The following is a 13,704-nucleotide window of genomic DNA, read 5'->3' on the forward strand; positions in this document are numbered from 1 at the left end:
AATGAGAGAATAATTCACCTGGAAATATAGTTTCAAAATTAATTTGCATAAGCAAAAAATAATTGATGGTTAGTAATATTAAGTAATATATAGTACTTGGAAAAATAAATGTCATTGCTTTTAAAAGGGTTTTTAAATTTGTAGGTAGGAAAATTAATTTATTGTCAATAATTTTATTTTTGTTCATAAATAACATCGATAAACTTACTTTATTATTTGCAACAATGTTATAACTAATTAATCACATTGATAAAAAAATATAATTTTTTGTTATATTCTGCGCCGTAGCAAATATGGTGAATTAATATCAATTCATTTTTAAATTAGCGGCATTGTTTTTAAATAGTAAAATCACATTTGAGAATCACATTGATCCAATTAATCACACTTTGAAAATGATATTCGTTGTAGCAAATATAATATTTTACATTTAATTTTTACGTAACACATGTTTTTAGTGAAGAATAACAGTAAAATGCTATACTATTTTTAGTAATACAACTAATCAATCACATTTTAACAATCATTCTTCGTAATAAATATTAGATTATGTCTAGTTTTAGTCTTCATAATCTTTGGGAAAATTCTATCTTAAAACTAGATAAAAACCTAATTACAGCTCTTAAAATGCAAAAAATAAATTTTTTAAATTCAACAAATCAGAAAATAGTACAATCAATATAAAATATTTAATTCGTATTATCTAATATAGAATATCATTCCATTTGCTCGTAAGAAAACATTTAATTTAAATCATTTTTTACTTTTGTTTTGTGATAAATTTCTTCTCCTTATTATAGACTGTGAATATTTATTTTACACTGTAAATTTCATTCACGTTTTATAAATGTAAAAAGGTAAACAATGTACATACCGATATACCATTCCATTGCCAGCAGGATCCTTCGCTTCACGTTTTCAAACTATATCCTCATATAAAAAATGCAGTTCACATACCAGTATTGTCGGCTTGAAAATGTACTCTTTCCTCGGAATCGCCTTTTCCCATTCTAACAATCTTTTTGCTTCAGATGGAAACGTAAAATGATGAAACTTCTTTCTTAGGGACATCTTACCCGGAATCAAAATACGGTACGATGCACCTGTGTCCAATCATTTTCAGTTCGCGGAAACTTCCGTTAAATGATAATAATCAATTTTTTTGAAGTGACATCATTCAATTATTTTTAATATAAAATATTTGTAATAATAAATATTACTATTCTCTGAAAAGGGACAGTGTTAAACTGTGTAGACGCAGAAGTGGCACTACCTGTCGGACTTTTTTGATACTACCATTTGGAAGTTTATATTCACGGGTCTCTTTTCAATGAGTCGGATAGGGCTGAATGAGGAGACAGACCTCCGGACACACGTTCTGACTGCGGTAAATGCACATTTACTTCCAGATTTAAGAGTTTAAAGCCAATTCTCATAACGAAGGGGACATGCGCACAGTGATTAGCTATCTCCTTTTTTCTCACGAGAAGTGTGCGACCGAAACCGGTGGAAATATAAAAAACAAAAATCTAACATAATTTTTTTTTAATTTTCGTTAAATAAAGAAATTTGTTATCTAATATTATACTGTCACATTATTCAGTATGCATATTCCATATCATATAATGATTAGAATTAAATTTGTATTACTTGCCCATAGTTTTCAGATCATGATTTGTTAACTTATTCCCGTACAAAAACATAGAAATAAAGAAGCACGTATATATTGACAAACTCGATTGACAATATTTACGGGCACATATTCTCAGATTCTAGTTGTCATTCAATACGGCACACACTCGCACACTTCTTGTGAGAGAAAAGGAGATAGAAAATCACAGTGCGCATGCCCCCTTCGTTGTGACCTTCACCCCCCACTTTTTACGTAAATTTATATAGTTGATTTAACATTTAATATCATCGAGCTCATTTTCACTTTCAACAAAATAGTTTAATTTTCAATAATTTTCTAAACAGTTGATTTTAACAACAAAAGATTATAAAAATGATTTGCTACCTCTCTACCGATAGAAATCTCAGATTATATGCTAAAGATTCTCAAGGCTCCGAGAAGCTCTGAGAAATTCTCCGCAGGCACGCAGGTAGATATATTTAAAGGTCCATGTAGCTTGTCTAAGTGTTTTAAAGGCTTTAAAATGTTCTTTCCGAAATTGAAATAAAAATACGATCATAAATGAGATACACCAAAAAAGACAACATTTTTTTATTCAACTAGAAATTTGTATATTAGCATATACGTTATAATTATAAATAAGTATAATGAGAATGTTAATAATTTGAAGAGAAATTTAAAAAGGGAGAGTCGGGTTAGCGACGGCCAACTACTGTAAATAACTCTGCCTGCCCGGTACGTGACGAATACAAAAGGAACATTATATTACCGTCGGATCACTCTTAAAAGGGCCACAAAGAAGACCTTGAAAAGGGCCACAAAAAAGACCTTGAAAAGGGCCTAAATATCTTTGACTATCAAATCGAACCTGAAAATAGTCCCAAACCGGCCAGGCTATTTCGCATGAGAATACTCAGAGATTTCGATCGGTATGGCAAAGACGAATTTTTTTAAATACATAAATTGTCAACAAAGGAGTTTAAGTTGCAAACAAGAGAATTAGTATTTTTGGCCAAGAAGACAAATTTTTAACCAGAAGCCAAATTTTCGACAAAAAATGAAATAATAAAATTTTCAACGGAAGAAATTAATTTTTAACAAAAATGATGATTCCTCAAGTAAAACAATTATTTTTAACAAAGTAATTGAACTTTAACCCAAATAGTTCAATTTTCTAACAATTTGTTTAATTTTTGAGAAGAAAGTAAGAATTTTCTACAGAAAAGGTGAATTTTTCACCGTAAAATATGAATTCTCAACAAAAAAGTTTTCAACCGAAAAAAGTTAATTTTTGATTAGATGATTGCTTTTTATACAAAAAATATTAAATTTATATAAAAAAATATGGAATTTTCTCCAAAAAATGGAATAGTCAGTTGAACAAATTAATTATTCACTTGAAAAGAAACAGATATTTAACAGAATAGTAAAATTTTCGACGAAAAAAAATTTATTTTCATCAAAAATGATGAAGAAGGTACGAATTTTCTTCTGATCAGTTGAATTTTCAATAAAAACAGTTAATTTTTAATTAGATAAATGCATTTTTGTAGTTCAAACATAATTTCAATTTTGTTTTCTCTGGAACTATTGGAGCATGGATCTCCCTTATGTGATTTAGTAGGAATGTAGGGTATACTTCGTTGCAGCATTTGCACTGAAACTTTATTTTTACAGAATTACTCTTCTTTTTGTCTGAATCAATTTTTTTTATCGAAAATGAACATACGCGAACATAGAAAATTAAAATATTGGAGCAGACACCTACTTTCGAGCTGGACGCTGGACTAAGATTTGCACACGGCGTGCGTACGCGAAAACAGATGTCTGGGCTAAAGAGTAGGGGGTGAAGGTGTGCAAAAGATAGTCTCCACTGTGTACAGTACATGTAGTAATAATGAGACCGATCTCCGTACATACGTTCTGACTGCGGTAACTGTACAGTTATTGCGTTTAAAGACAATGCTCACAGAGAAGGGGCCATGCACACTGTGATTTTCTATCTCCTTTTCTCCCGCGAGAAGTTACAACAACATATTACCTAATATTATACTGTCACATTATTTAATGTGCACATTTTATATCATTTAATGATTACAATTAAATCTGTATTACTTACCCATACCTTCTACGTTACAATTTGTCAACTTAATTCTGTACAAAACACACAGAAATAAATAAACATATATATTGTCAAACTCAATTGACAATATTTTCAGGAACATAACCTCAGTAGTTAGTTGTCATTTAACACGGCACTTCAGTTCTTGGGGACTTTTTAAACTGTGCGTGTGTCGCGCCGACCAGACACCGCCAACCCGATTGGTCACTGTTTGCGCGCTGAGTTTGAATTATATAAGTATTCAGATTTAATATTTATAATAAATAATTCAATTATAATGAAAAAGAGGTTATACATTCTGAGTTCAGAGAAATAAATCATTCCCAATGATTAATCTAGTCTCTATCGTGTCTTAAAATTAAAATTTTGTTTATTTCCGACAATGTCACTTAAAATAAAATTACTAAAATTACCAAAAATTATTTAAGAACAATTAATTACTGCACTGACAAATGTTATATCATACATTTTTCAGTAACTTGAAGAACTGGATTACAAGACAGTGACACAATGTTCGCTAAATATATAAATAACATTTTTAGTTTGTTGTCTAGATTCTAGAAATTTAAACAAATTTTCTGTTGTGTGTACTGTGACAAATTAATTGTTGTATAATTATTATAAAATAAATATTATTGTATACAAATCATCAAATCTTATTTACACTATTAAAACTAATAATTTTTGCGTAAAACTAAGACTTCTTATTACCTTTTTATTAATAGTTTTAAACATTTAAAATGTTAAATTAAAGAAAAAATCTATTTTTTCCTAACATCGGAATTAATCATGTTTTTTGCATGAAAATCGCATTCTTTTTTGATCGGTTACTCCAAAGTTCTAATTTAGGATTAATAAATGACTTTTGATGCGTTTTCCAATCATTATTACTCGTAAATAATAAATCTGAATATTTATAAAATTCAAACTCAGCGCGCAAACAGTGACCAATCGGGCTATCGGCGTCTGGTCGGCGCAACGCAAGCGCAGTGTAAGAAGTTCCCAAGATTGGAGACACTGTCTAGCGTACTTCGACCATGATAAGAACGAACAACTAGGGTTTTCGACGGTTCTCTCACGCAACACCCAATTTGGACATATTCAACGTTTGGTTTTGGTTAAAGCATCCAATTTTCTGAATTTCTTGTGTAAATAGTCTTGTTTCGTCTTGAGAATGTCCGAGGAAGAATCGGTATGTATAAAACATGAATTTAGATGAAAGGGCAAGTATCGGGCATTAATTAGGCATGGCAATATGCTATCATATATTTCCACCCAATTTCTGTGTAACTGATCAACAGCGCTTTAATACAATTAAACCTAATGGTATTGTAATACAATTCAAACTGTGGTATGAAGATTCTTAAAAATGTTTTTTATGAATCTGAAGTGAACAAGAAGAAAAATTTTCTGGAGATCCGTGCAATGAAACATGCGGTGCGGAACGTGACATGGCGACGACTCTTTAAAAAGTTAGGTTATATGTGTCGTAGTCATTCCTTCGGGACAGCAGTAGGTCTTCTATGTGGTTTCGAAGTCGAAAATCGAATGAACCTCTATCTCCACACGTTAGAAAAAGAGGTTTGTTCGAATTTCAACCCGGTATCGGATTCCCACTGCATGCACTCAAAACCAGCCCTATCAGAGTTCTGAAAAATACCCCTAAATATATATACTTTTAAGCGGTAGCACAGGAAATTCCCAGAAGAGAGCGCAGCTGTGACCTCTACACAGTTTAAACAGATATGAGGTGGGAGATAGCAAAGATATTATAAGCCTAGATGCGGCACGTGATTGTTCGAGGAACTAATTGTAGACGGCGCTCCCGGCGAAAATTCCCAGATCCCCCCATGCCTCTCAACCCGAAAATCGCACCAACCCCCCCAACTACCTTGCCCTTTCAATCTTCACCCGTCGAAAAAGTCCATCAAATAGCCGATACTAAGTCGGTAAATACTAAATACTTAAAAATATAAAATACAAATTTTATATCGAAAATTTTGATTTATTATTTTGAATTAATGAATCAATTATTTGAATAAATTTTGCATCAAGAAAGTATGTAGATGCATAAGAGTTACTTTTAAATTGAATTAAAATGTAATTGTATCGTAATAAATATTTTTAGCTGACATCTTTTATGGAAAAAATTAGTCATTTTGAAATTAAAATTTACTGTCTATAAATAATATTATTTTGTTGTTTTGAAAAAAAAAAACTGTAGAAATTCTACTAAATGAAACTACGTTCAAAGTCATTAAAAGTTTTAATTGATAAACATATTGAGTTGAAATTTAAAACATTAAATTTTTTCAATAGATATGATCGTACAGCGTTCTCGCATGTATAATTAGCAATTTATAGTTTTTAGATGTAGAGTTAAATTTTATAGGAATACCGCCTCTCTCACGATTATTAATTTATGCAAATAATACGTAAATTTCTATGTGTGAAATTAATTATGAATTAAATAAATTATAATGAAAGGATGAAATTATATAATAAAATTATTTTTTATTTTATTTTTTTATATAATATTTTATAGAAATTTATGTGTCTTACTATGTAAGTAAATAATGTCCCGATTTTTAAAAGTGAGAACCCCATAATTTCAAAATTGAAGAAATGTATTTTTGAATTTTACTCGAGTGGTTGATCAGAATAAATAAATATTTTACCTTACATTTCTCAATTTAAACTAAAAGGTCAGAAATTATTGGAAAGTTTCAAAAACATTTATCTCTTAATTGTTAGTTTGTAATAAAATAATCCGTAAATGAACTATTTATTGTCGCGGGCACATTCTCATCATGCGCTGTTCCCGTGGCTCGCAAGTTTGAGCGCGCCTGGGGCGCGCGTCTTTTGATTCCCGCGATTCCCGCTCAGATATTTATTCTTTACATTTAGAATGCTTGAATGAAACTTTATCAAAAACATCTCTTTAGATCGCAGTATTTATATGCGTGTTCATATTCTGAATTTTCTACTTAAATAATAAAGTTACAGATTAAGTTTCTCAAAGCTCTGTAGGCTTTGAGGTACACAATATTATCGTGACACTCGCGCTGAGCACTCGTTTTTTGACAGACAGTTGTAAATTTATATTTTCTGAACCACCTTAAAATATACTTAAAAATACAATCCTTTTTTATAGACATTTTTCTCTATCGCGTTGTTATGCTAATAATAGGATTTTTCATTTGGTTCAAAATTTGTATGTAGTGATGTCAAATTTCGAGCAATTCTAATACTTTCTCCATCATTAACAATAAGAATGTAATAAATGAATACAAATTTGTATCACTTTTTTGGGCGAATAACTTTTTTCTATCAATTTTTTTTTGTACCTTTTGTTGTTTTTCCACAAAATTTTTATTTTTAATACCATTTTTCTGATCAAAACCAAAACTACGTGTCATGTCAAAAAGTAATTCATAACAAATTTGTTGCTCTTCTTCGAGTAAATAATTTTTGTTTAATCATTTTTTTTCGTAACTTGTATCATTTTTTCACAAAGTTTTTTTTTTATATTTTCAATGTTATTTTTCGCGAATACAACAAAAGGTACGCCTCCTATTCAGAAGTGATTGTTAACGAATTTTTAGATCTTTTTTGAGATTACAATTTTTGTTGATTCATCTTCTTTCGTATCCTGCATAGTTTGCACACAAAATGGGATTTTTCATATCTCATTATTTTTTGTGAAATAAAAATTAGAATTTTCAATTTTACAAGAAAATCTAAAAAGTTTGTATGATAACCTTGTAGGGCTTTTAAAAAGCAATATTTTTCTTTACTTTTTTTCATATCGTACGTTGTTTGGCTTATAATTTTGATTTTCGATTGATATTAAAAATGTTGAAAATGCTATAACTCTGAGAATTTTTTTTTGTATGAAAAAAAAGTCATCAGGATAAATTGTTTGGCCTTCTGAGTACTATTAATAGCCGTAAATAAAAATTTTAAGTATAAACAAATGGTCCTAAAATTTGTATTTTTATCCAAAATTGCTGTTAGCGAACTCGTCCTTTCTTGTCGGACTTGTCGGACCTTTGTTTTCTTATCCTTTCTCAATCATAAATGATGAGAATGAGAAAAATTAGAGGCCTTTTAATTTTTGTAATTATTTTCAGTTTCTAAACCATTTGAATTCTTCAAAGTAAAACGCTGTTACTGTCATGCTAAAAACTATGGTTCGAACAGTGGTTGGGGTCAGTGGAAGAAAAGTTACGAACTTAGATAATATTTAGTATGTTTCCTTATTATTAACTTGTAAAGAATTGTTCTTTTTTTCTCTGTTTTTAAGAAACCCCCTTTTCTCGTTTTTTCACGAAGTCCTTTTTGGTAGAAAGTCTACTATTATATTTGTGGTTCGGAATTCAACTCGTTTGGTTAAGAATTCTAATATTCAGTTGCAAATTTTATTATTCTGTAAAAATGCAATTATTTTGTTAAAAAGTCATCTTGTTTCGTTAGGAATTCAGAAGCTTGGTTAAAAGTTGAATTACTTTGTAAAAAAATTATTCTTTTGGTTTTAGATTCAACTCTTTGGTCGAAAAATTAACTATTCTATTTTCAGAAAATTAATCTTCTGCGGATAAAAAGTCATTTTTAGACTGAAGTCTTTTGTTAAAAATGTAATTATTTTGTTGAAAATTCGTTTTGTTTAAAATAAGAATTAATTTTTTTTAACTAACAAGGTAAACATTTCATTTTTGATTTAAATTGATATTTTTATTAAAAATTAATATTATCTGGTTTAAAATTGCTCCTCCCGGCTTTAAAATTCAAAAGTTTTGTTAAAAATTTATAAATTTTGTTGAAAGCTCGTCTTATTTTGGTAGATCATTAATACAATGCTGGAAAATTCATTTCTTTATTTAAAAATGTAACTATTTTTTTCGCAATCTATCTTCTTTAATTGAAAATTAAACGACTTGGTTAAAAGTTGAACTTTATTATTAAAGATTCATATTTTTGGACTCCCCTTGATCTTTGGGGCTGACTCTTTTGTTGAAAATTTAATTTCTCGATTTAGTTGAATATTAATCTTTTTTTTAACATGTAATAATTTTCTTGACATTTCGGATTTTTTGTTTTGGTCAAAATTATTTTTTTATCTGAAAATTTGCAATTTTACGTTTTTGTTAGAAATTTATACTCTGTAAGTTTAAAATTTAATTATTTTTTAAAACATTCTTTTGTTTTGTGGAAAATTCATCTTTTTGGTCGAAAATTAATTTTCTTGATTTTTTTTCATCTTCTTTTTATTAAAAATGCAATTGTTAAGTTTTAAATTAGTATATTTTGATTAATGATTTAACAATATGGTAGAAAATTAAAGTAGGATTCGTTTGTAAATGTACTTTTCCGTTTTTTTTTTCATTTTTGTTAAATCTAGTTTTTTAAAAATCATATTTCTGCATGATTTACCTCTTTGGTTTAACATTGAACTTTTTTTGTTGACAATTTGGTTTTTATGTTAAAAATTACTTTTTTTTGAAAATTGCAACTTGTCTATTTTTGATTAGAAATGGATCCTTTATAAGTTGAAAATTCCACTTTTTGGTTAAAAATTCATGGAATTTCTTAAAAGTTTGTCTTTTTTGGTAAGAAAATGAATCTTCTTTGTTGCAAGTTCATTGTATATTTCGACTTTAAATCTTAGGAATTTAAAGCGTTTCATATTGCAAATTCAAATCAATTGAAAGTGAGTTTTAAATAATAACTGATACGAGGGATTTTATTAACTTTAAGGCATAGCGTGCATATGTATGAGTGTGTATATATATATATATATATATATATATATATTGAAAAAATTTTTGATTTTATTTATTTCTTCAAGTGAATTTTTTTTAAGTTTGCAATAACAAAGAAAAACTATCCAATTAGGGATTTTAAGTGTTTAAAATCGTGATTTATTTTTTCCATAAATAGTTTCGAAATAATTTTTACATTGTACACATCATCAATACAATATACCTAAAAACCAGCTGATGTGTACAATATGAAAATTATTTCCAAACTATTTATGAAAAAAATAAATCACGATTTTCAAACCCTTACAACCCCGAATTAGATAGTTTTTCTTTGTTATTGCAAACTTAAAAAAAATCAATTGAAGAAATAAATAAAATCAAACATTTTTTCAATCCTTGGTGGGAATTTTTTTACAAGTACGCAAAAGTATAACTATTTTTACAAGAAAACACCAATGAATATAATAATTTTTTAAATACTAAGAAATCCAGGTGGCCGTTTTAATTAAGGAAACAAATTTCCGGTCATTTCCCGGCTTGCCAAAAATTATTGAATTATTTTTATTCTTTGGAATTCTTTCCTTTTCCATTTTTTTGTAATAGCCTTAGTTGCTGAGATGCACTCCTAAACGCCTGATATTTCTTTAGAATCTTTGGATTCTTCGATTCTCGAATTATTTTTCTAAACTATTTGGATTTCTTTGAAGTTGTGAATTCTGATGAGCATAAGAATTGCAAGTGGTTAACTGCCCTCAAACTTTTAAAATTAAATTTTAATGTGTAAGGCACAGTCTAGTTACTGGTTTTTGCAATTAAAATAATTATAAGGAAAAAGATTATACGTTTCAAATAATCAAGAAACAAAAACAACGAAAAAACAGAATTTTAATATAATTTTGATAAATAATTAAATGAGTAGTGAAAACCTTAAATTTTTCCTCGGAATTAAATGTAAATTGTCAATTCGACACTACAGAGAAGTGTAAATTTTACTTCTGTTATATAATCATGCGAAAAAATAATAAAATATTTTAGGACTTAAAAATACATGTAGGATAAATTTATACAGTGAAGTATTTCAACCTTTAATTCACTATTTTTGTAACAATTATATTTTTTTAAATAATGTTTGAAATTTCACTACAATTCTAAAATTTGACAAGAGTTTTTTTAAACTTATTTATATAGTATTTCCAAAATTTCTCTTTTAAAAGAAACCAGACGAGGAGTTAATTTAACTTTTTCATTTAACTAAAATCTGAATTATCAAAAAATTTATTTACTTTTTAAATTTATTTACTATCTCGAAAATGTCCTTTTTTAAAAAGAAACCGTGAAAGAAATCAATTAATTTTAACATAATAAATATAATAATTTTAGGCCCTCATTAATTTTAATATTTTCGGCGTGCATAGACAGCCCCGAGTCAGTTATAGATATGGCTGGCGAAAGCAAGCGCGAGAATCGAGAAACAGAAAATCACCGGCACTTTCGGTTTGGCTTTCGCCTTGGCCTCACCCCTCCGGTAGACGTAGGCAAAGGACGCGGTTTCCATAGAAGCTTCGAAAAGTTGAAGAGGGCAGTACCTCGAGGCACGCAAAAATGTTTATATATATATATATATATATATCGTTCTGTCACTCCGACCTCCCGTGGCGCATCTATGCTTATAATATCTTTGGAGGTGGGCGATCCCGTGTATTTTATTTCGAACGATTTTCGCCAGCGCCACCTACTACTTGAGGCTTTTGCGAACTACAATAAAGCGCCCCCAATTACTCAGGCCAGTTTACGAACTGGAATAGATGATAGACGGTTCTACTTGAGCGGTCAAACAGGGCGGCATTGTTCCAGTTTGACAATGTCGGTAGAGAAGATCAGAGTGAGTAATTTCGCGTATATGGTCTATATTCTAGTTCGCAAATTGGCTGGGTGAATTTGGGATGCTTTGATTAAAAAGTTTATATAAAAGTATCTGAATGATTATGCAAATTAAACATTTTGTAAAAATTACTGGTTTTTGGTATTCAAAGATTAATTTAAGAGCCTATTAATCAAAATTTTAATCATTCTTTTAGTACATAACGATAAAAAAAATAAAAAAGTGGAAAATAACATTTTTATTGAAAATTAATACTTTTTTGATGTTTAAAGATTACTATATATTTTTTGAATTCATTGTTTTTGTTGGTAGAAAATTTATCTTCTCGGTTAAAAAATGATCTTTTTCATTAAAAATTTAATTCTTTTTGGAAATTTGTTGATTTTGAATGGAAAATTTAATTATTTTAATTAATGTTCAAAATTGATCTTTTTCGGTAAGAAATTCATCTATTTGGTTGAAAAACTTAAAATGTTTGTTTTCAAGTTTGTTGTTTTTTATCAGAAAATTAATTTTCTGGGTTAAAAGTTTTCTTTTTATTGAAAATTGAACTTTTTAAAATCCGTTGTTTATTGGTTGGAAATTGAGTTATTTAATTTGTCTTTTTAATGCTTCAAAACTAATCTTAGTATAAAATTCATTTTTTGTGTTACTAAATGTCTGTGTTACTAAATGTCTGATACGGAAGCGAATTTTACTTAAAATTTAAAAAAATTTAATAAAAAATTTAAAAACTTGTCTTAAATATTCCGATTTTTTCGCGAAATTTATAGAAATATTAAAAAAAAAATTAATATAAAAAAAATCCTTTTAAATTTTCGTATTAATCTCAAGAATATTGTTTCATTCTCTTGAAACCTTTCAAAGTTTAAAAAAAGTTTCAATTTTTTTTCAATTTCATTTTTTTCAATAATTTGTTTAAAAAATTTTTTTGTCTAGTGAAATTGGAAAAATTTATTGAAGTACAATTCAGTCGAAAGGCTAATTATAACTTTTGTGTTACGAAAGGTATGAATGTTGATTTAGAACACAAACGGGACAAAACGTAAGTTAATTATTTCTTTTACACAAAACCTGGAAGACTTGGCAGGGTCATTGCATTTTTTAAATGTTGTGGAAAAATTGCAATAATCATGTAATCTTGCAAATAATGACAGTGTTTTTTAAATTGGAAGATACTTTTTTTATAGAATATTTAACTATTTCTTGAAATTTCGTCGTTTTATAAATATTTGATAAATATTAGGAAATCTTTTAAACTTCGAAAATATTTTCCATCACTTCAACACCCAAATTTTTCTTACAATTTTTACGTCCTAAAAAATTTAAAAATTGCTGAAGATATTATGGATTCTTTCTCAGCAGTTTTAGAAATCTTTTAAAATTTTTTGTAACAATTTATTTTGAAAAACAAGAAATCCTTTCAAATTTTTTGTATGAATATGATTTTAGTGGATGTTTTGAGTTTGTTATTTGCTGAGATGCCGACAAATTTTGAGCAAAAAATAGATTTTTTAATATTTCGAAAGAAAAAGCTTTTTAAGAATTTTGAAAGATTTGAATATTATAAAAAAGTTTTCTTAAGTTTCCTAAAAAAATGTAACTTGTAAATTGCTAAAAAAATTTTAGATGAGGTTTGCTGGCAGTGGAACTGTAGTATTGTTGGATCAAGGGAAATTTGTTTCGAAACAAGAAAGAATTGTTATGAGAGTTCACACAAACAAAAGTATTTATTAAAGGAAGTAAACTCATACGTCTCAGAGCGGGGCTCAATGAGAGGGTTACAAATTGCACTCGGAGCGTTGCTCGGACGAGGCTGCGGAGGTAAGGAAATTCGCGACGTGCAATCGGCGAGGACTCAAGCCGTTCTGAGGCATCATTCGGAGGCTGCCAATACATTTCCAAAAAGGGTCGGGCGTGAAAACGGCCGCTTGCTCTCAAACTTTCTAAATTACCAACCGAAGGGTGCAGTTTGCGCGGTCATCCGAGTTGTCTTCGAATAGCCACACAGTGTAGCTGTGTGGGTACTCGAAGATTATAAAGTAGAGACTTTAAAATGTTTACGTAGGCCAGAATTATAGCCGAGAGGAAATGCATGGACATCCAAACCTAAATCTTATAGTGAAAAGTGAACGTGCACCCTGACAATAGTTAGGTAGCCTGGCTTGCGAGAAACAGTTTTTACTATTTATCTAGGAAAATTTCTTTGACAAAGTGTCTGGCACATTTATCACTTTACTACCTCTTTCTCGAACTTACTCTCGTCCCTAAGATTTTCTTAAATGAGTCACTCGTATTTTATCAC

General features: G+C 28.9%; 1 protein-coding gene across 2 annotated transcripts in view; it reads left to right on the forward strand.

The window, feature by feature from the left end:
* Positions 1-4,784: 4,784 nt before the first annotated feature.
* Positions 4,785-13,704, forward strand: part of LOC117167731 (eukaryotic translation initiation factor 2 subunit 2-like) — a 100,843-nt gene continuing 91,923 nt past the window's right edge. For both annotated transcript variants that reach the window (XM_033352879.1, XM_033352881.1), the window contains exon 1: positions 4,785-4,947. In XM_033352879.1, the coding sequence (XP_033208770.1) occupies positions 4,930-4,947 (18 nt within the window). In that variant the 5' untranslated portion in view covers positions 4,785-4,929. The remainder of the gene's footprint in view (positions 4,948-13,704) is intronic.

This window comes from Belonocnema kinseyi, chromosome 2 (assembly GCF_010883055.1).
Source record: "Belonocnema kinseyi isolate 2016_QV_RU_SX_M_011 chromosome 2, B_treatae_v1, whole genome shotgun sequence".
Taxonomy (NCBI): domain Eukaryota; kingdom Metazoa; phylum Arthropoda; class Insecta; order Hymenoptera; family Cynipidae; genus Belonocnema; species Belonocnema kinseyi.